Raw genomic sequence first — 23628 nt, 5'->3', positions numbered from 1 at the left:
GGCTTTGCCGCAGCTCTGTGTATTACGCACAAGAAATGGGGAAATAGAAGGCTTTAACAGAGTATTTAAGGACTGCTTACAGACTGCCAACATCGAAATTAAACCTTTGAAAGCCTTTGTCACTGAGTTTTTACACACATACAGAGCCACTCCCCATGCCATGACCTCAGTGTCTCCTGCCGAGCTGCTGCATGGTAGACCACTCAATACAAAGCTGCATATCAGAGGTCTCCACTCCACATTGCCTCTTACAGAGCATACAAACTTAAACAAAACATCCAGATGAAGCAACAGAAAACAAAACGGTATACAGACAAGGACGTAGGGCAAAACCATCCACTTTCCAAGTTAGATCTTCTGTACGTGTCAGCAAGCCTGGATTAATTGTGAAAGGATGTTCTACGTTCACCCAACCTTTTAAAGTGGTAGTCTAGAAAAGTCTTGCCACTTACCTGTTATCCGATGGAAAAGTGTGGAATGCCATCCACCTTGCACCTACACCCCCCACCAATTCAAGTGTTTCTACATCACAGCCTGATGATGCTTGTTTGCTGCCAAGCATCTCTGAACCACCTGAAATTGTACAATCCCTTCCCCTCTCTCCAAGAGTCCCAAGGATGCGACATGCCAGAGACTATGTGATTTAAAAAAAAGAACAAAACAGAAAAAGCGATGTGAGCATGTTTATTTTGTCTCTGTTCCCTGAAGATTGTATCTACAGTTCACTTAGTAGTCTATTTTGTTGTAAGATTGAATTGTGACTTAATGATTAGACTTTCTGTGTACATGCTAGTCTAGATTTTACATACCTATGGATTCTGTTCTTCCACGTTTAGGTCATTAGTGATATTATGACTTACATTTCTACAGATTTTGTTACATACTTACTTGCCATGTGATTACATGTGAGATTATAATTTTTTTTAATTTTTGTTGTTTCAGTTTACATATATTGTTCATGAAGTACTGACATTCTGGTGCTACAGTACAGAGTTTTATTTCTTACAAGAGAGAAATATATGGTATAGTGCAATACACCTCCTGCCCAGTTAGTGGCGCTATGCACCCATGTTATTCAACAGAATACGTATGTATGGAGGAAATGAAGAGAACCGTGTGTGAAGAAGTTGGCTGAATCCCAAACCGCCCACCTCCATACTATATAGTACGCAAAATAGCACTTTTTACATACTATATAGTATGGAAGTAGGCGGTTTGGGATTCAGCCGTTGAGTAAAGGAAGTAAACCTAACATTGAATAAGGACATGCCTTGATGCCTTCCTGCCTTGGAAAGCTGCCTCCTTTAGAGTTTTCGGACGCAGCCATAGATAACATGGGCTGTGACTGCTTTGTTTCTACTACATACACAACACTTACAGTATAGTCTTAGACTGAAATGCATGTTTATGCTGCTGGTCCTGTTTAATTTGAACATTTACCAGTGACATTGTTTTCTCTTAAGATGCACACCTGTAGTGTTTTTGTAAGGTATCTTTGTAAAAACTTCTTAAATTACCAAATATAAATAAGGCCTAGTCCCGGAATAACCTACTGTCTGCGAAACCTACACTGTAAAAATAATATTCCATATCTACTCAATAAAATTGTGGCAACAGATTACAAGCAATATCATTAATTACATTACGGTTTTGACTGAAATTTGGACATATGATGCTGGCCCGAGAATTTTCGTGTGTTTGTTCCTTCACCTTCCAGCTCTTCAATGGCCGCATAGGTGCACTGGAACAATCCTTCCTAAAATGCATTAAACTTTCGTTTACAAAGACGTGAAACTCATCAAGTGGTCAGGGGTGTTCACTGATATGCTGATACAAAAATCGCTGCAAAGGATGCTTTCCAACAGGTTTTATCGTAGTTTTTGTCCTACTTCATTGACTTGTATTAGATGTGCTGTGAGGTACGGTATTACTCATCGGCCGGGAACGTCGTTTGTATTCCTGCAATTGGCAAAGGTGGATTATCGCCACCAACTGGGCTGGAGTGTCTATTATTCAAGCTCTCAACGGAAGAATATACGGGTGTGAGGCGTTTGGAAAAATAGGTCCACAAGTTTACAACGAATGCTAAAACACCTGTTGGAAAGCATCTTTTGAAGCAATTTTTGTGTGAGCATATCAGTCAACACCCCTGACCACTCGGTGAGTTTCACGTCTTTGTAAACGAAAGTTCAATGCATTCCAGAAAGGATTGCTCCAGTGCACCCATGCACCCGCTGCAGAGGTGGGAGGCGATGCAACAAACACCCCGAAAATTCTCGGGCCAGCATCACACGTCCAAACCTCAGTCAAAACCGTTCCAATTCATCATAAACAATCTTAAAAAAAGGCTTTAAGTGTAAAATAATGAACTTGTCCTTTAAATTCAACAAATAAAAATTGAGGTACAATTACTCAATAGTAACCATTCTAACCAATTCAAAAAGGTAAACTGCAATTTTCAAATAAAAATTAATTTAAACAAAAATATTGGGTTTACAGGACAAAGACCTAGCACTATACAATGAAAAAAACTATTCAATTATACTATTTATTTTTAACATCATGATTTAAAATATTGCCATTAATATTATTATTTATGAGTATTATATCTGATTTCAGAATGACAGACAAAGATGAATCAATTCTTATTTTATTGCAGTCAAAAGAGCGGGAAAGCATCTCATTTTAATGGTGTATTTGTAACAGTGTGTAAACTTCAAAAAGTATTTTATATTCTTTAAAGAAAACCTTCCACATTTCCCGACTACGAAAGGTTCCATGTTTGTGTTCTGCTACATTGATTCACACCCAGAACATTAGACAGCAGTTTAGACTTACTGTACTACTGTAATCTGTTTATAAACTTTGAAGAATCCAGCTCAAGTTTCTGAAACACCTAAAAAGATGCCTGGGATACTGGAGATTCAATGCACACAATGAAAAAAATTATTCATTGAATTTAATCAAATTTTTTAAGGTAAGTGGTTGCACTTGCAATCAATTTATTTAAGCTACATTTAATCAAAAAAGATTAGTAACGTAAAATAAAATATAAAACTTTTGTTTAAATGTAGCTTAAATAAATTGATTGCAACCACTTACCTTAAAAAATGTTTTTTAATTCAATGAATCATTTTTTTTCAGTGTAGATCCAATCCAATGAGGATAATGCATGCCCTGGGAACACCTTTAAGGCCTCGATAACAATTCCAGCATCCTTTGGGCTTCCACTCCTAGAAGATCCATTCTTTACAATTACAGCCATCACAAGCTGCCCAAGTCCTGTCTCTTCATCTTTATCCTGCAACATTAAACAGCAAATATGTCTTAAAACCTTTATATATTTATACAGCTTGAAGATTGAAATAATCCACACATTAAACTTGTATATTAAAATGTTTTGAAGAAAACTGGAAGATATGTGCAATGTCTGAGTTTGTGGCTTATTAGGTGTGTTTGAAATGTGCAGTGATTTCGAAAACTGATAATAAATCTCATTGGAATTACAAATAATATCAAAAAAGATATATAATCTATATTATATATCTATATTTATAATTAGGGCAAATCTTTTCCCTACATTTTTTCTGTTACAGTCACACCATAGGATACAGTCACATATTTATTTGTCAACCAAGTTACTCTCATGCGTGTATAAAAACACATTCACTATATACACAATATAATATATACAATATATTTATTTAATAATATTCCTCACCTTTTGTCGTGAATAAAGTTCTCCCTCAGCAATGTTTCATGTTGTCTGCAGGAAACTGCAGTACAGGCCTTCATGAACACACAATTTAGTTAATAGGTCGCAAAAGTAATAATAATAATAATAATAATAACAATAATAATAATGGTAACACTTTACAATAAGGTTCATTAGTTAACATTAGTTAATGTATTAACTAACTTGAACAAACCATGAGCAATACATTTGTTACAGTATTTATTCATCTTTGTTAATGTTAGTTTTAGCTTTAATTGTTTGTTCATGTTAGTTTAGAGTCCATTAACTAATGTTAACAAGATTTTAATAAAGTATTAGTAATTGTTAAAATGAACATTAACAAAGATTAATAAATGCTGTATAAGTGCAGTTCATTATCAGTTCATGTTAACTAATGTAGCTAACTAATGTTAACTAATGAACCTTATTGTAAAGTGTTACCATAATAATGTTAATTTTACATTATGTAGAAAGCTTAAACATTTTAAAACGCTAACTTATACATTTAATATCTTCCTCGCCTTTTGTGGAATTAAATGAATAATGTTACATTTTCCCTCAGTTTTGCTTCAAGTTTCGGTGGGCAGCAGAAAACTACAGTAAGACGCCTTTGTCAAATAATTCAGTCAGCAATGGTTCATGTTTTCCGCAAAAATTCAACACAGGGCTTCGCAATGGAGCCCACAATTAATTTACAGTTTTACATTACCATTTTAATTGAATACTTTGTGGATATGCAGACTGCATGTTTAAGTTAACTAAGTATTACATTCTGTAACGTTTTCCCACGCTTTTTGTTAGATTATTTGCTGGGGTGCCAGACAGGTTTACTGTCATAAATTAAATTTTAGTTCGAGAAAACGTACAAGGATCGTGTGTATTCTGTGTCTGTGTAGACGTACACAAAACCCCCTAACTTTGTGAGAAAGGATTTTGCTAATGCAATATCACCAGTATTAATCACTCCAAAATAGAACACAACCATTCAATCCAAGACACATTAACCTTTAAACTCAATACATTTTCAAAAAGGTTTTAACATTGATTTTCCATTAGAAGTTAGAAAAAAACAAACAAAAAAAACAGATCAACATCAAGAACAACACACACACACACACACACACACACACACACACACACACACACACACACACACACACACACACACACACACACACACACACAGAAGTGTTTGGTCACAAATGAAGCCCACAATGTACCAAATGAGACAGTAATAAATCAGTTTACAATGCGTTGCAGCAATAATAGTTCACACAGTCAATAGGTGAGCAAAAAATAAATGCTCTCTGCAACAGGATTAATGTACTCACGAGTCACGACTCGTTTTTCCTAAGTCCACGCCACCTTTTGTATGGATTCGGGTACGTTAGCACTCAGCTGTAGAATTCCGCTCCGTCAGTCCACTTCGGGTTTTGGAACTACTCACTCTGACTAGTGTTGGGTTTCTCTCCCCGCAGCGTCTCAACGACAATCCGCTAGACACACAACGACGGTGATAATATAATTCCTTTCCGTGTTCCAGACGAACGGTGACATTGTATCCATTTGGATAAACTAATAGGACTCTGGCCGAGGATAAACAAAAAAATCGCCGCGGGAGTCGAGCTCCACGACCACGAGGTACTCAACAGCAACACAACCGCTGCGGCCATCTTGCCTCGTCATCAGGCTGTTTACACTTGGCATTAACATGTGTTTTCGTCGATCGGATCACAAGTGGACGACGTTAATGCCAGGTGTAAACGGTGTTCAAAACGTTTTGAGCTCGTCCACTTTCGACCACTTTCAACCACATCCAGAGGTGGTCGAAACCACTTTCGATCGGATTGCTTTGGAGTTGCGGAACGCACATGTGGTTGAATGCGTTCGAACAGCCACACACGACCGCCTTCTCTCCGCCCATTTATCTAATCTGAGGTATTAAATACAAGTTTTACGTATTTTTTGACTTCTGGCGTGAACATTTGTTGAACAGCGCTATTTTTAACCTTTCATTGATAAAACTAAGCGGCTGATCTCCGTAGTTTCGTTTTGAAAGCGTGTGAAAGTTGCGCGATCCTTCATCAATTGCGCTGAAAATTCAAAGAAAGCTCTTACATACTCATGTACAAAACACTGTGCAGCATGTTTACTTGCTAAACAAGCAGTGCACTCCGACATAATTAGTTTGCGTTCATATAAACTCATAATTACTCCCGCCCGGGTTTGAATGACAGCAGAGAGACTCGCCCACCGTCACAGACCACCCCCTCATCGTATTCAGCACAGAAGCGTCGAAAGTGGACAAAAGAGACGGATTTAAATACCAGGTGTAAACGTAATGTGTCTCTCTCGTCCACTTGTGATCCGATCGATGAAAACACATCTTAATACCAAGTGTAAACAGCCAATATATAGGTAAAAAAGGCTGTGCCATCTTGGAATTCTTGATCCGTATCCATAGCATATTGACATATGTTTTAGTACAAAGAATGAGCACAAATACATTTTCACAGATATATATATAATTATTTTTTTTTTGATGATATCGTCACAGTTCGCAAGTCATATGCATATTACAACAATTTACGATTAAATAAGAATAAAAGTCAACTTGTTTATATTCTGAAATAAGACAGTCTTGATGAGGAATGCATACGCACAACCGGCGCAACGTCATAGAATGTCTCTGGACAGGTTCACGCCCACTTTTGGGGGAAATCAGACTAGAACTTCCATTGGCTTCCATTCAAAATAGCGGAACAAAGCAACCTTCGTACACAGCCGGCAGGCGTAAATACCTTATGAAATCACTCAGGGGCTGTCCACACGGAGACGCGTATCACTGCATACGTATAAATTTGTTATCGTATTGGCGTTCATGGGCGCGGGAAGTAGGGGTGCTGCAGGTGCTGCAGCACCCCCTGGTGGCAAAGATTTAAAACTGCAATGACCATAAAATGATAGCTTATAAATGTCTCTGATTGTTGTTTGTTACTGTTCCAATACATTTTGTATGTAATCATGTTTGGGCTGTGTGATGAAGAGAGAATGATTAATTTAGTAATTTTAAAATGATTTAATTTATTTCAGTGTGTATTAGCCAATCAGATTTGTTTTGACAACGTGAATGCGATTCAAGAATAAGCTGCGTAAGCATAACACACAAGCACGCACACTCACAGCCACATAGAACGAATCACTAGGCTATCTGTAGCCTATCTGTCAGCTTCGCAATGTCTCAGAAGATTTTTTTTCAAAAACACAGCCCAAAAGTCCCAAGGACTAGCATTATTTGTCCAAATGACCCACATATCAGAAAAAGGTAATCTTTTCAAAAACTATTTTAAAATATAGCCAAATTGTGCTTAACGCACATGTAAATGTAAAAAAAACATTTAAATTAAACATTTAAAGTAAAAAAGATTGAAGTAAATTATTAAAACGACATGAAAGGAACTAAATTGTAAAGCCTCAATGTACAATAAGGAACATGCGGATTTAAAAGTGGTGGGTATTTTAAAAATTAATATAAATTATTCCCATGCATCGATTTTAATGTTAAACATCTATAAATCCAAATTAATACATATGGAATATATTCCAACAATTTAGGATATGATGTTTGAATTTTAAAGTCTAAAAATATCTTATTTTTACACCGCAGTGCAGGAGGCAAACTGAAACAAAACTTAAGACAAAAATATTACGTATACGTTTAAAAAATAGAATTAAATGAAACCCGTGAATTGAAAGGTCCACTAAATCGCCTTAACTCGAGTGATGTCAATAAAGTTTCTATGTTAAAATGTATACATATTACAAAGGAAAACAAAGAAGGCGTAGGCTACTGGCACGAGTGAGAATGTATAACTGGTTTGCTGGAAACTCCATGTTGCACTTAAGCTACATCATACAGAATAGCAGACCCAGTGCGTGATGGGTGCCAGAGGAGACTCCGCACATGACTCGTGTTGCATTTTGTAACTTGTGTAACTTTTTGGACACATTGTTACTTTGGCCTAAATAAAGTCTATAACAGGGATGTGCCCGAAGCCGAATACGTTATTCGGAAGGGCACGGATAATAGCTTCAAAACGAATAACGGATTCATTCGAATAACAGAGAAAATATTCGGCCAGACATAATCACGTGTTTACTGGAACAGCTCTAAATTATAAACCCCTTAAAGCACGAATAATATGTGTGTGAAGAGAATGAGTGCAATCTATAAAATGAAATGTTCGGCGCAAGCCTTATTTAGAAACGCGAGCTGTTTTGGAATTAGTTTAAAATCTTAAAAACGCTGCTAATATCAAAATTCTTTTAACCAAACTGTAAAAATTACCCTTTTAGTGTTTTTCCGTTTTATTTAATTAGACCAGAAAACCTTGATAAAATGCTGCACTCTGGCAATAAAATATTCGTTAATAACTCCGTATCTCCGTGTGACTCCGGTAAATGATCTTTTAATTACTTCTAGTCGAAGCAAGCTTTATTGTCAATCTAGGTAAATATATAATAAATAAGTAAATAGATAAAAATATGAAAATGTAAAATTTTAAAAGCAAAATTTAAACTGAAGATTACTATGACATGAATTGCAATTAACATAAAAATAAAGTAAGCAAATAACATTTGAATTAAATCTTTCTAATTACATTATTGTTTAAAAAGTCAAAACTGATTTTTAATAGAGCATACTGTTATTTGAAAATTTAAACGAATATCTGATTATTTATTTATTTAGATGAAGATGATTTAGATGATGATATAATATTTCTGATAATATGGCATATTTTCTCCTCACCCAATGAGGCTAATAAAGTAATGATTAAAAAATATGCTTAATCAACGGCCCGGCCCGGCCAGAGGATAGTAGCAGAAAATAGAATTTTAGAATTAGAATTCTATAACTATACCTCCCCCCCCCCGCCGCCGCCGCATCCGCACCCCCTACCGAAAATATCTTCCCGCGCCTCTGTTGGCGTTTCATCCACACGGATCCGGCGTTTTGGGAGACTGAATCCGCTATTTTTTGAAACCGGGTCCTAAAGTGGATAAATCTGAAACCGACACCCTTGCGGTTTTGTCTGTACAGCCAATCCGTATATTTTGTCAAGCGAAAACGTCATCACATCACGTGTCGGAAGCGTCACACGTAACAGCAACAACAATAACGGTGGACTACGTGATTGTGTTCATCCTATAGAAGCTACTAAAGCCTACTAGCTTTATTACAGCAAAATCTATTGCTTCTATGCAATTGTGGTGAGCAACAAGCGATAATGGACAACACCATACGTTGTTTATGCGCATGCTCAAAGTCTTCTTCTCCGTGTATAGTGTATATCTGTGGCAGAATTACAGCGCCCCATACTGGTCCGGCAAATATACTACACCGCTTTCAGTCGGTTTCAGTGGTTTCGTGTTTACGGATTATTTTTTTTAGAGCAAGGAGAAAAAATGATCGGATAGGGAATGCACCGGCTTCGTGTGGACATAGCCTCAGATTAAACATGTTATCTGTCCACCCTGCCTGCCATAGAGCGCGAAAGATACATTAACATATTTAATTTGGTCAATATAAAAACATGTCTCTTTCATTCTCCCAGCATCAAATTTGTGTAACAACGCTACCTATTGGCCAGAGGTGTCTTACCCAGACATTTACTCGTACCTCATCGAGTCAACAGGGAAGCAAGTGAATGATTTTACTTCGTATTTGAAAGTTACTTAGTATTTATTTATTATGTCTTTATATTTAGAGTAATGAGTGCACTTTTCCGTCGAGTCATACAATTAACTGGCTTAGCGATATTTCTAGCAATCACTGGATGGCGTTGTTACACAAATTTGACGCTGTCAGAATGAAAGGGACATGCTTTTATTTTGACCAAATTAAATGTGTTAATGTATCTTTCGGGCTCTATGGCAGGCAGGGTGGACAGATAAATACTCAACATGTTTAATCTGAGTGATTTCATAAGTTATTTACGCCTGCCGGCTGTGTAAAAACGTTGCTTTGTTCCGCTATTTTGAATGGAAGCCAATGGAAGGGCTGCTTTTTTATCCCCCAAAAAGGGGCGGTGACGAAATTTACAGTCAAGTTCCCGGTTGTGCCGGTAGTCCGTATCCTAGAAATGCGACCTCCTAAGGTTGCAACCTTCGTATTGAGGAACTGGCGAGGCCACAAGTACTTTTCAAACAGCTGAAGTTACGTCCAAACCCAGTTCATATTAATCCTTACTGTAATTAATATTTACAAATTACAAGGGAATTATACAATGAAACACTGCTTATAGACTTATAAGACCAAAGATCGCCTGTTAAATTCACCCGAAATGAATTTTATCCACAGTTTAAAAAACTGACGTCACAGCCAGCGATGATTTTCAGCAAGACTGGCCGAGATGAGGCACCGTTGTCCGGTATATAAGCGCTGTGCGCAGGCTGATTATCTGGAGCTCCCATCTCCAAAAACTCGAAGGAAATGTTTGAATAGATATCTTTATGAACTTACTGCAGATGTTTGCTTTAAAAACACATCATTGACTGAAATGCTTTCAAAACTTTGAATTGTGGCACAATAACAGTAATATTTCCTAAATCCGTGTGGTCAGCGCTCACGACCTGCATAATTGAATTTGCCTAAAATGCTGCAGTTTATGAAAAAGTGACAAAATCCAATAGCTAAAGTGAACTCAGAGTATCAAAGCACAGCAGCAAACAATCAACTGAAGATGTTTTATCTCATGCAGTTGATTATGTTGGAAGAACCTTGAAAATACACTTACATGCTTTAACAGTGACTGGTGTAGGAAACGATAAAATTAGAGTCAATTTAACATCATCTGATTTCACCTTCTCTACCCTATCTTTATATTAAATGCTAAAAGATATACATTTGGATTGGGCCATTAAGGATAAACAAAGCAGAATTTAATTGATGCCCCATCCAATGCTGTGAGTGGGTGGCCATTTGCTTATGATTTAGCCAAGGGTTTAAGTCACAGATAAATGTCAAGGCGTGAACCATTTCTATGATAATGAAGTGGTCTGGATGGGACAGTTATATTAATGTGATTGAGGAATGTTGAAATTCCAGGACAGTGCTACTGTCTTTCAATGTTTTGTTTAAAGTTAAGTGCTTTGTTTCCATTTTATAGGACCGCTCAATGTGTATAAATGCAATGTAGTTCCAGCATCAGTTAGACTTGATGATTGCGGCACCAGTAGCAGTACGATCTGATTTAAAGACTTCACTATCTACAATAAAGACTACTACTGAAGACAATACAAGACTCCTGGTCTCACTGGAACACTGACATTGATTGTTGGAAGAGTCAAGGTAATAGACTTGATAAAGCTGATTTTTTATTTTTCTATATTCTTCCTCACTGGGAATTGCATTTCAATCAAATTGAATTATCTTGAATAATATTATATACATTTTAATAACATTTTCCTTTATTGGATGTAAATAATATTGAATCTACACACAATTGTTAACATCATAATTATTTGTTCTGTATATTGGAGCACTTGATGAATTTTCTTGGAGTTGTTAATGTGAAAATGTATTGAATAATGTTTTGATTAAAGAGAAGACTGAAGACCTGAGTGATCCAGACCTATGCCGAATTAAACAAGACGACACAGAGGAACACACAAAGGTTAGTCTCTATGTGTGTTTCTGCATTTGTGGTTGGTGAGGAGCATCAAGGTAAAATTTCAGCCGGTTCATCAGATTTGAATCATAGCAAAAAGCATATCTAACTTGTAGAGGTGTGGCGTTTTCCTGATGGTTTATGATATTGGTAATAATAATAATAAACTTTGTTTTCTGTAGCGCCTTTAAAGTATACATCTCAAAGCGCTGTACAGAAACAATTAAAACAATACAGATACATTAACATGAGAATGAGAATGAAAAAATCATTACCAAATTCTTTTGTTTCATTTTAGACTTATTGGACCTGGAAGTTGAAAGTGATGAACTGAATGAAGTTGAGGAGAAAAACTACTCTCAGACACCTCATCATTTCAAAATGAGAGAAACATCTAGTACCGGTAGCTTGCAGATGGAAAATAATTTATTTCTAAAAAGCAAGAAAAGTACAAAAACCGGCAAATCCTCACCTCATTGTGAGAACAGTTTTACACTTAAAAGACATTCTGAGGAACACGTGAGAATTCAAACCAGAAAGCGTCCATACACATGTCTGCAGTGTGGAAAAAGTTTCACGGAGAAACAAAATCTTAAAATGCACATGAGAATTCACACTGGAGAGCATCCATACACATGTCTTCAGTGTGGAAAGAGTTTTAAACAGAAACAAAATCTTGACATGCACATGAGAATTCACACTGGAGAGCGTCCATATACATGTCTTCAGTGTGACAGGAGTTTCGCACAGAAATCATATCTTGACAGCCACATGAGAATTCACACTGGAGAGCGTCCATTCACATGTCTTCAGTGTGGAAAGAGTTTCATAAAGAAATCAGGGCTTAATCTGCACATGAGAGTTCACACTGGAGAGCATCCATATGCATGTCTTGAGTGTGGAAAGAGTTTCACACAGAAATCAAATCTTGACAGCCACATGAGAGTTCACACTGGAGATTGTCCACACTCATGTCTTCAGTGTGGAAAGAGTTTTAAAGAGAAATCACAGCTTAATGTGCACATGAGAATTCACTCTGGAGAGCGTCCATACACATGTCTTCAGTGTGGAAAGAGTTTTATAGACATGTCACAGCTTAATATGCACATGAGAGTTCACTCTGGAGAGCGTCCATACACATGTCCTCATTGTGAAAAGGGTTTCAAACAGAAATCGGCACTTAAAAGTCACATGAGAGTTCACTCTGGAGAGCGTCCATACGCATGTCCTCATTGTGAAAAGTGTTATAAACAGAAATCAAATCTTGACAGCCACATAAGATGTCACACTGGAGAGCGTCCATACTCATGTCTTCAGTGTGGAAAGAGTTTCAAACGCAAAGAAAGTCTTGACAGCCACATGAGACTTCACACTGGAGAGCGTCCATACATATGTCTTCAGTGTGGCAAGAGTTTCTCATGGAGTGCTAGTCTTAGGATTCACATGAAGAATCACACTAAAGAGCGTCCATAAACATTGTCCTTACTATGAAAAGGATTTTTAAACAAAAAGAAAATCCTAAGGACCACATGAAAATTCACTATTGAACGAGTGATACTGTAAAAAATGCTTGGTGAAATGATAGTAACTAACATCAAATAGTCAAATACTGCAAATTAACCGTAAAACACTGTATTAATATCTCTAGTGCAATGCATCTCTACTCCAGTCCTCGGGCCCCCTCCCAGATGCAATTTAGCTTGTTGTAAATGCATTTACGCTACCCAGTCTCACAAAGTTTCGTGATATAGTCACGTATTTTTTAAAAATCTTTTTTCGTGCTATTATCACAAATTTTCGCGTTTTTTTGTGATCGTATAACGAATTCCTGTTTTCGTGTGATTATCACGTATTGGTTACTCAACTGCTTTTTCCTATTTTTAACCCATTGTCGCTTCGGTTTAGGGTTAGATTTGATGTCACTTTATATATTGGTTTATACTATTTTTCTGATTTATTTTTTTAAATGTCGCCTGGCGTTAGGGTTAGAGTTGGGTTTGGTTAGGGATGTCATTTTATGTAAATCTAACCCTAATCAAACAATACGTGACTATATAACGAAATTTCGTGAGACTGGGCTGCATTTACGGTACATTTCATACTGTACTATGAACAGCAATTTTATGGTCTTTCCTCCAGTAATTTTTTTTGTTTATTTATTTACCAGGACAGTGCATATTAACAACAGTACACCAGTAACATGCCAGAGTTAGCCAATGGCTAATTTTCATCTGTAGTCCTGATTGCAAGTACATTTTTAAAAATGTTTGCACTGTTAGTGTAACAAGTTAAAATAAAAAAAATAATAAAAACATTTGTTAAATGAGTCTAAAAAAGAAGTTTTAACATAATTTGCAAGGTTGCAGTTTACATCAAACAAAACATTCACGACTGTAACAAAAACGAGCAACAGCAGAACTTCTAGTGTTGACAGGTCTGATTACTAATAAGCCAACGTTTTAGATGTGATCGAAAGAGGCTATGTTTATATCTCTAATTATTGACGGAATGGTGTTCCACTCCTGAGAAGCCCTAACAGAAAAGGCAGACTGACTAAAAGCACATTTTCTGTGTGGAATAATACAGTCACCTACTGATATTCCTCTAGTAATTCTGTGTTTAGTTGTTCTAAGATTAATAAAATCACGAATGGGTGGCGGGGCCATGTCATGTAAAATTTTGTAGACCTGGCAGAAATTTACAAACTTTATTAGATTTTCCCAACTTAAAATATCGTATTTTGATTAAATGGCGCAATGGTGAAAGTGTTTTGTTTCTTATCAAGTACTTAAGTGTTTGTTTATATAAAGATTGTAGTCCTTTCAGGGTAGTAGAGTTTGACTGGGACCAGCTCGTTAAACAGTACACTGTAAAAAAACTTTGCTGCCTTAAATTTTTTTGTTAAATCAATTCAGATTTAAAAGTCATATCAACAGAAATTAGTTGTCACAATATAGTTGAGAAAAGTCCATTTAAATTTATAAGTTATAACAACTCACCTGTAGTTATAACAACTCATCTCTAGTCAAGATAAATAATAGTAAGTTGAAATGACTTGTAAATCCAGTTGATTCAGCAAAAAAATGTAAGGCAGCAAAGTATTTTACAGTGTAGGTAAAATGGGATAGAATCATTGAATGCATGAATGTTTTGGCCGCTTTAATAGAAATTGAATTTCAAATAAATCGGAAATTTACATGTGATCTAAAATCTAATTTGTTGTCTATGTAAATGCGGAGATATTCATATTTTTGGACAATAGGGATGGGCGAATTCTCACGAAGAAAATCTGTCGCCTCTCAATTTTTTTTGTTTTTTAATTTTTTTATTGGTATTTCAAATGTACATACAAAACAGGCCTGCAATAGAAAAAAATAAACTACAATTGTCAAAGGCAGACACATTGCACCATAAACATTTACAGTTCAAATATGAAAATACAAGAAAATGAATTAAATAACATAATTAATGAAAATAAATACATAAAATGAATAAAAGAATGGAAAATAAATCACTAATGGTAAAAATAAAGAAATAAATAATACTTTTCACTAATGTTGACAATACAAGGGGTTACAAATAATTATTGGGTATAAAGATCTTTGAACTGCCGCCTCACAATAATAACGATAAGTCTAGTTGATGACGTAGTTCAAAGGACCTTCGGGAAATACGTTGGATTCAGAATTTACTTTGTTATGAGATGGTTAAACATTTATCAGAGACAGCATTAGAACCAATTTTGAGGCTTTTTAATAAAAATTACCAAAAGATTGGAAGCATGGAGTCATTGTGCCAATTCCAAAACCAGGGAAGGATCATTCACAACCAAGTAACTATAAATGTATATCTTTAATGTCAAATTTGTGCAAACTAATGGAGCGTATGGTTATGATTAGATTGGTATATGCCATTGAAAGGGATAATATCTTATCACCTTACCAAAGTGGATTTAGGGAAGAACGTAATACAACCCCAAAACAGAAAAAGTTGGGACACAGTAGAAATTGTGGGTAAAAAAGGAATGGAATAATTTACAAATCTCATAAACTTATATTTTATTCACAGTAGAATATAGATAACATATCAAATGTTGAAAGTAAGATATTTTGAAATGTCATGCCAAATATTGGTTCATTTTGGATTTCATGAGAGCTACACATTCCAAAAAAAGTTGGGACAGGTAGCAATAAGAGGCCAGAAAAATTAAATGTACATATAAGGAACAGCTGGAGGAGGACCAATGTTTAGGAATAGGAATGTTTTCCTATTCTTGTCTAATACAGACTTCTAGTTGCTCAACTGTCTTAGGTCTTCTTTGTCGCATCTTCCTCTTTATGATGCACCAAATCTTTTCTATGGATGAAAGATCTGGACTGCAGGCTGGCCATTTCAGTACTTATATCCTTCTTCTATGCAGTCTTGATGTCTTGAGTCAGTATGTGGTCTGGCATTGTCATGTTGGAAAATGCAAGGTCTTCCCTGAAAGAGACGACGTCTGAATGGGATCATATGTATCTAGAACTTGGATAAACCTTTCAGCATTGATGGTGCCTTTCCAGATGTGTAAGCTGGCCATGCCACACGTACTCATGCAACCCCAAACCATCAGAGATGCAGGTTTCTGAAATGAGTGCTAATAACAACTTGGGTTGTCATTGTCCTCTTTAGTCCGGATGAAATGGCAACATTCCTATTCCTAAACATTGGTCCTCCTCCAGCTGTTCCTTATATGTACATTAAAATTTTCTGGCCTCTTATTGCTACCTGTCCCAACTTTTTTTGGAATGTGTAGCTCCCCTGAAATCCAAAATGAGCCAATATTTGGCATGACATTTCAAAATATCTTAATTTCAACATTTGATATGTTATCTATATTCTACTGTGAATAAAATATAAGTTTATGAGATTTGTAAGTTATTCCATTCCTTTTTTACTCACAATTTCTACTGTGTCCCAACTTTTTCTGTTTTGGGGTTGTACAATGGACTCAGTTCTTTGTTTAGAATCTGAAATAAGAAAAGCACAGGTAAGGAAGCATTAGTTGGGGTATTTTTGGATGTCAAAAAGGCATATGACATGATTTGGGAAGAGGGACTTTTAATTAAATGATAAGATCTTTATATGCAGATGATGGTGCGGTGTGGAAAAGAGGGCGTTATGTTAAATATGTGGAAAGATTTTTGCAGAATGCTGTTAAACTATTAGAAGATTGGGCAAATTAATGGGGTTTTCGGATTTCAGTAGACAAAACACAGGTAATTTGTTTTGCAAAAAAGAAAATTAACCCTACCGTTAGCATTAAATTGTATAGACAAGAAGTGAAGCAAACAGCAGTTGTGCGGTTTTTAGGTGTATGGATAGACTGAATTTACATATCCAGAAGCTTGTTGACAAATGCAAAAAAGCTTTAAATGTCATGAGGTCATTAGCAGGAGTTGATTGGGAAGCATGTCGTAGTCCCTTAAGACAGTTTATTGTGCCACAATTAGATCAGCAATAGATTACAGCAGTATTGCACTGCATCTAAAGCCCAACTTGTAAAGCTAGAGGCAATTCAGTCGCAAGCTTTGCGAATTTGTTGTGGAGCTTTTAGATGCTCTCCAATACTGGCAGTGCAAGTAGAAATGAGGAAATGCCTCAAAAATTCGTAGACTTAAGTTAAAATGAGATATTGGAAAAGTATTAAGGGACATTCGGATCGTCATCCAATTAAAAAGGTGTTGCAGGAATGTTGGGAACATGGACTTAAAAAGATATCAAGTTTTGTATGGACGACCAGTGAGGAGGCTCGGAAAATGGGGTTAAGTGAATTAAATGTTGCACCCACTGTAGTTCAGCAATCCCTCCTTGGCTTTTCCCAATGCCTTTAACAGACACTCAATTCATTAAAGAAATGCAGAATGATGGGTTTAATAGTCTAGATATACAGAAATACATAGACCAAACGTATTATAGTGCAGTACAAATATGGTTCAAAAGATCCGGAATTCGAAAAAACAGCAGTATATCTATATGATATCAAAATATCAAAAAGAACCTCAGATTATATTTCTGTATTCAGAGCAAGGCAAGACATGATTTATGAAGTAATGCAGAGTCTTTACAGATCAAGACAGTATGGATTATTGGTAAATTTTTTATGGATTCCATCGCATATGGGGGTGGAAGGAAATGAAGAAGCTGGCAATTTGGCCAAGCAGGCATTAAATCATCCACAAAATGATATTGAAGTGGCATTAAGTAAGACAGAAATTAAAGTGATAATAGCGAAACAAATACAGGAAATTTGGCAGAAGGAATGGAATGAGGAAATAAAAGGTAGACATTTTTACTCCATTCAAGGAGAAGTTGGTTCAGTGAGAAGAAGATTCGGAAATAGGAAAGAGGACGTTTTAGTCACAAGAATGCGTCTAGGACACTGTTTATTAAATAAATGTCTTCAAAGAATTTGTAAACATGACAATGGAAATTGTGAAAAATGTGGGTTAGCTGAAACTGTAGGACATGTGCTTATAGAATGTGAACCTTATGAAAGAGAGCCATCCAAGCTAAGACAAGCTTTAAGAAATATTGAGATAAATGAGATGACACTTCAGGTTCTCCTAGGGAAAAGAACTAAGCAATCAAAAATATACCACAAGTTAATTATATTTTTAAAGGAAACAGGATTATTTAATGGGATGTAAAATTAACTTCTGTGTAAACTCTTAAATATAATGTTTTTTTTTTTGACAGAGTATTAAATCTTCCTTTAAAATATGCGCTTCACGCTCCTTTTCAGTAGGTGGCGGGAATGCATCTTTTAAGTTGGTTTGCCAACCGCCATTAAACCCTAGAAGACGACGATGACGTAGTTTGTGTGCGCCCAATTCACTGTTCACGTGCGGAGTGAAAACAAACATGGCGGAAGGCGGACGTGAGGCTGTCTGAGGAGGTACTTGTTGTTATTACCATGAATTTACCAGTAAAACAAAATGTGCTGTTCCATCTTTTTACCAGTAAGACATCATTCACACATTAGTATCAAAATACCAGTAAACTCGGAGAAAAAGCGGAAGTTACCTGTGGCGCGCGGCCAGTGAGCTCAGTGTCGTATTTGTAAACAATGGCGGGTTATGACTTAATATCCACGGTCCGTATTTTGTTGTTTTCACTTCTGTTGCAAACGCTGACGGTCGCGAAGTTGTACACGGCTGTTTGGAGAAATTCATCATTACATTGCTTACAATTGGATCCTCTGCAGTAAATGGGTGCCGTGAGAATGAGAGTCCAAACTTTCCACCTCTTGTGAAGTGAAAAGATGCATGTTTGGACGGTAGCCCATGTTATGCATATCATACTGACTGTTGCCTTTGACAGATTAAAGGTCCCGTTTATCCTGTGTTTTTAAATTACGATTGTGTTTATGACGTGCAATATAGCGTGTGTTCAAGTTTTGTGTGTAAAAAAACACAGTATTTTTCACATAATTACTTATCTCTATAGAGCTGTTTTCACTGTCCTAACAGTGCTGATGTCTTCCTTGTTTTATGAAGTCCCTACTTCAGAAATACGTACCAGTTCTGATTGTGTAGTTTGTTTAGTGTGCTGTGATTCAACAGCAGCTTAGCTTAGCCAGAGCCATTTGAGCTTAGCTGGCGACTGACTTATTCCTCTGGCCGGAGGTTAGTAAAAAAAACATCTTCTTTGGATTTCAATCAACCGGGAAGTAGAGAGCTGTAGTCCAAACCGTCCAATCACTGTAGGCTTTGAAAGGGGAATTCTGTTAAAGAAAATATATCGCTTGGCATTGAATTTTGAGCTTTAAGTTTTGCATGTATTATTTATGCTCTAACAGCAGCATTACACACTAACTAAAGTATAAAAAATTGGATCAGGAAAAACGGGACCTTTAAACCTTACAGCTAAATCTGCGGAAAGAAGGCCCTGCCTCATATGGCGGAGAAACAAGAAAAACTGATCCAAGACACAAATGTTGCGAGCATGATCTTGTTCTCTTCCATAATAGGAGATGTTTCCGGGTAATCATGGGGCTCTACCATCTAAACTCGGCGCAATGCGCGACGCAAGTGTATTTTGCTAGTTTCAACCCGGCGCATTTATCATTTTCACGTTTAGCACCACGTTGTTTAAATATAGCAATTGCATTTGCGCCCATTTTTGCAACCATGGTCGTTCTGATCTGAAAACGAGGTGTGTTCAGGCGCATTGTTGGCGTTGCTATTTTGAGGCAACTAAAATAGACTACGCCATTGACCAACAAAAACCTGGTCTAAAGTCGATGGCTCAATATGTTTTTTTGTTATTTAATGAGCACGTTAGAAATATGCGCCTATAAAAACAGATTAAAAACAGTGACAGGTGTGTTAAATAAGGAGACATATAAAACTTCCTGGGAGCTCGGGGCCTCTAGGACCAGGATTGGGAAACACTGGTTTAGTCTACCTCAAAATCTACCATTATAGTGATTTCTTTTTTTTCTCTACATTTATTAACTTAAGAACGAAAATATATTTTTAGTGACTTTCATGAAAAGAAGGATGTTAAAAGCTAGGCGTCTAAACTGATCTGTTAACTTAAAGTAAATAAAATTGTATTTATTTAACATTTTTGTTTTACCTCAGTCTACCTCAGTAACTTAAATATGTGAGAACGAAAATATATTTTTAAGGAAGAGAATATGATGTAAGAAGCTTTTGATTGTTGTAAAAACAGAGAGTTAGGCGGCTAACGTTAACTAGGGTGACCAGATGAGATTGGCTGAAATTCGGGACGGGGGGGGGCAGACGTAACGGGGGGGGGGGGGTCATCCAATAATAGTTTTATTTATTAATTTTATTTAATAATAAAACACAATGAATTTCAAACGGAATCAATCATATTAATATAAGTACATATGCATATAAATAAATTGATATAATACGTATAGTATTTTATACTTTATACAATAATAATTCATACAATAATAGTTTTCTTTATTTTATAATAAAAATAAGAAATTTCAAACTGAAGTTACTGAACTAATCATATTTTTATTAATATAAGTACATATGCGTATACATTTATATAATACGTATAGAAGTATTTTTTTAACAAAGTGCCTTGCCTGCCCTCGACCAATCTGACTCCTTCACACGACTGACTGTCACTGCCTGCACTTTCAACTGTCCTCGCGGTTGCTGCAACTTTCGCTCTCTTAGTCAACTCTATAAAACAAAAGGTCCTATTGTCTTTGTGCATATAGATGGATAAGATACATTAAAAGAAACAATACAACGTCAGCATATTTCGCGGAGGTTTTTTACTGCTGCCAGCACAATGAGAGCCTACAGTATAAAAACAAGATGCTGCAGCCAATGAGCAGCCGGCGGCGGCTGGCTGCAGCCAATGGGCAGCTGGCGGCGGCTGGCTGCAGCCAATGGGCACACGGCGGGGGTTGGCTGCAGCCAATGGACAGCCGGCGGGGGCTGGCTGCCGGATGATTTAACCTCCTCGCTCATGTTTTATCAGACAACTACTACTCAAGATTTTGCTTTAGTATAATTTTCGGGGAAATTAAAGCGGGATTCGGATTAATATTTAGCTTCAGTATGATTTTCGGGACAATTCGAACAGGATTCGGGATTCGGGACAGCAGCTTAGATTTCGGGACTGTCCCGAATTTTTCGGGACGTCTGGTCACCCTAACGTTAACTGATCTGTTAAGCTAAAGTAAATTAAAACACCCAGAAATGAAGGTTCTGTCGTCGTTTGCTCGCCCTCATGTTGTTGCGGGCCTGTGTAGATTTCTCTGTTCTGATATTTCTGATATTTTGGGAGGTGTTTGTAACCTGGCCGTTCGTGGACCCCATGCGCTTCCATGGAAAGATAATACTGTCGGGGTGGATGGGGTCCACGAATGGTTTAGTTACATTTCTCAAGATATATTCCTTTGTGTTCATCGGAGCAGGGAAGTTTGTGCAGGTTTGTGACAACATGAGGGTTGGTAAATGATGACAGAATTTTCAATGTTGGGTGAACTATCCCTTTAAAGTATTTTTGGTAAATTTCAATCAAGATATTTGAGAATACTGCAGTTATATTTTTTATAGTGATGCACCGAAATGAAAATTCTTGGCCGAAACCGAAAACCGAAAAAAGGAAACCAAGGCCGAAAAACCGAAACCGAAACACCGAAATAAATGATTATGCCAATTATTAGTACAATTGCATTTATGGCTATCACTGTGTGCTAACTTTACTAGGGGTGTGTGACGGATAAAAAAACTCACAGTTCAGATCACATTACAGTTTTGAGGCACAGATCAGATTATTTTTCGGATCAGCAAAAAGCAGGTGGGAAAAATCTAATAAAAAATAAAGAAATTGCAAACATTTATAAAAGAGAACAAAGTTGTACATTAATAAGGTCTGAAATTAGCATTAGGTACAGAAACCAAATTAAATTAATCATAACACAATAAATTAAATATATTATTATTTTTTAGAGCTATTTGTCTTTTTGTCATGGGTTGTTTGATCAACATTAATGACACAGACTTCAGTAGGTTAATCTGACTGTAATCTATACAGACATAAACAAATGTTTTTATTAGAAAAAGAATACTGTGGAGAGAATTTTGTTTATATGTGCCCTGTCAATAACAGAGAGAATTTATGTTTGCTTGTTTTTTTTAAACGCGTCTCTATTCAAATTATTACTCTAGCGCAGCACTGATTTGGAGACATTTACAGTACATTAAAACATTAGGATAGGTGAAGAAAAGAAACTGATCCACCATTGCAAACACAGTTTAGAACAAACAAGAAGACAACAAAGAACAGGAATCAAACAATATGGTAACAAACATGCTCCACAGCTTTCTGTTTATGGATGAAATAAAATTAAAGAAGAAAAACGATAGTATGTGTGCAAATGCTGTCTATTTCCTTTGTATAATTGTTTGTAGTGGAGTGTCCTGTCTAAATATTTTCACGCGCATGCGATGTTGTACGCGGACTGTACGCGCACTGTCCGTGCGGTCTCAAATTTTGGGCTGCACGCGGACGGTCCGCGCGGCCGGCCACGGACCCTCCTGATGACGAAAATGATGGCGCGCATACGCGGACGTCCCTAGTATACTTTCGGCTTTAAGGGCACTTAAACGCATGCATATACAGAGACTGATGGTGAATCTCAAACAGCGCAACAGTCGCTCCACATAAAAACGTTACGTTGTGTTTCATTGCTTTCGCCAAATGTACGTTAATGGATTACAGTAAGAGACACATAGCGCGACTCTCTCTAAAGTTTACACATCAAGACATTCTTAATCTTTGCAGACGCGTGCAAACAGCTGGACCCTGAGTGAAACCTGCTTGAGCACGAAGGGGAGGGGTGGGAGACGACTGATCACCGTGAGGCTGAGTGAAACCCAAGCGCTAGCGCACAGATGAAAGGGGCGCGGTTGACATTCATTTTCGGTTTACATTTTCGGCTGGATTTTTTATTTCGGCCCGAAACCGATAATGCCATTTTCGGCCGAAATTTTCGGCAACCGAAATTTCGGTGCACCCCTAATTTTTTAAGTTTTTAAAACTATAACTATTACTCATTTCAAATTAATATTCTTTGTATTTAACATCAACTTTAAAAAGAAAGAGCAAGTTTACACACAAAACTACCATGTATGAATATAACTAAGGCCTAGCCCTAGATTAATCCAAACCCTGTCTGGGAAACTATCCAATAAGTTTAACTCACTATTGTTACAGGCGATGTTGTTTTTTTCTTCTTCTTTTTTGTATTTATTGAAGAGTTTTCTTTTTGTGTCTTAGCAGAAGGGTTGTGAGTAAATGTTGTTGATTGTATAGACACTGGAACAGGATAGCATATGTGACGACTGTCTTATTGATTATAACAAATGTAATTATGGCTCAATGGTATAAAAGGGGGTAGGTGTTACTAAGTTTAAGCTTCTACCTACTCCTTTTGAGCATCATTTCTATTTTTTCCCTCCTTTTTTCTTCTTACTTGTATTGTATTGAAATTTGTTATTATGTTGATTTTTATGTAACTTAGATGCTCAAATAAATAAAAATAATGATGATGATGATGACAAACCAGTTTGCCTTTATTTCATATGTGTGATGCTTTGATTTTTTATTAAAACAGTAAGTTTAGATTTTAAGCATTATGACAATCATGCTGAGTCCCAATTCGCATACTATCTGTCCTAA

The 23628-nt window shown here is 36.6% G+C and overlaps 2 protein-coding genes and 1 long non-coding RNA gene across 9 annotated transcripts in view; 2 read left to right on the top strand and 1 right to left on the bottom strand.

Moving 5' to 3' along the window:
• LOC129415004 (uncharacterized) overlaps positions 1-23628 on the top strand; it is a 95561-nt gene that overhangs the window by 45527 nt on the left and 26406 nt on the right. Inside the window, exon 1 of one of the 2 annotated variants that reach the window (XM_073867618.1) lies at positions 16406-18343. The exons of the other annotated variant lie outside the window; for it this stretch is intronic. The gene's annotated coding sequence lies outside the window, so the exon portion shown is untranslated. Of the gene's footprint in view, positions 1-16405; positions 18344-23628 lie in introns of those variants that run through there. 2 annotated transcript variants of the gene reach the window in all.
• LOC129414596 (uncharacterized) overlaps positions 1-23628 on the top strand; it is a 79632-nt gene that overhangs the window by 45532 nt on the left and 10472 nt on the right. For 2 of the 6 annotated variants that reach the window (XM_073867623.1, XM_073867622.1), the window contains exons 2-3: positions 11342-11412; positions 11705-13717. In XM_073867623.1, the coding sequence (XP_073723724.1) occupies positions 11788-12879 (1092 nt within the window). In that variant the 5' untranslated portion in view covers positions 11342-11412; positions 11705-11787 and the 3' untranslated portion in view covers positions 12880-13717. Of the gene's footprint in view, positions 1-5164; positions 5378-10905; positions 11088-11341; positions 11413-11704; positions 13718-23628 lie in introns of those variants that run through there. The other 4 variants (XM_073867619.1, XM_073867620.1, XM_073867621.1 and 1 more) reach the window with 3 other exon arrangements.
• On the bottom strand, positions 2509-5209 carry LOC141363930 (uncharacterized). Its single transcript, XR_012369622.1, has 3 exons — positions 5075-5209; positions 3722-3789; positions 2509-3301 (listed from the first exon to the last, which is right to left on the bottom strand). It is a non-coding gene; the product is annotated as an uncharacterized lncRNA (long non-coding RNA).

Source organism: Misgurnus anguillicaudatus, chromosome 5, assembly GCF_027580225.2.
Source record: "Misgurnus anguillicaudatus chromosome 5, ASM2758022v2, whole genome shotgun sequence".
NCBI lineage: Eukaryota > Metazoa > Chordata > Actinopteri > Cypriniformes > Cobitidae > Misgurnus > Misgurnus anguillicaudatus.
The sequence above is the reverse complement of the archived record's forward strand: the minus strand, read 5'-3'. Positions and strand labels throughout refer to the sequence as shown.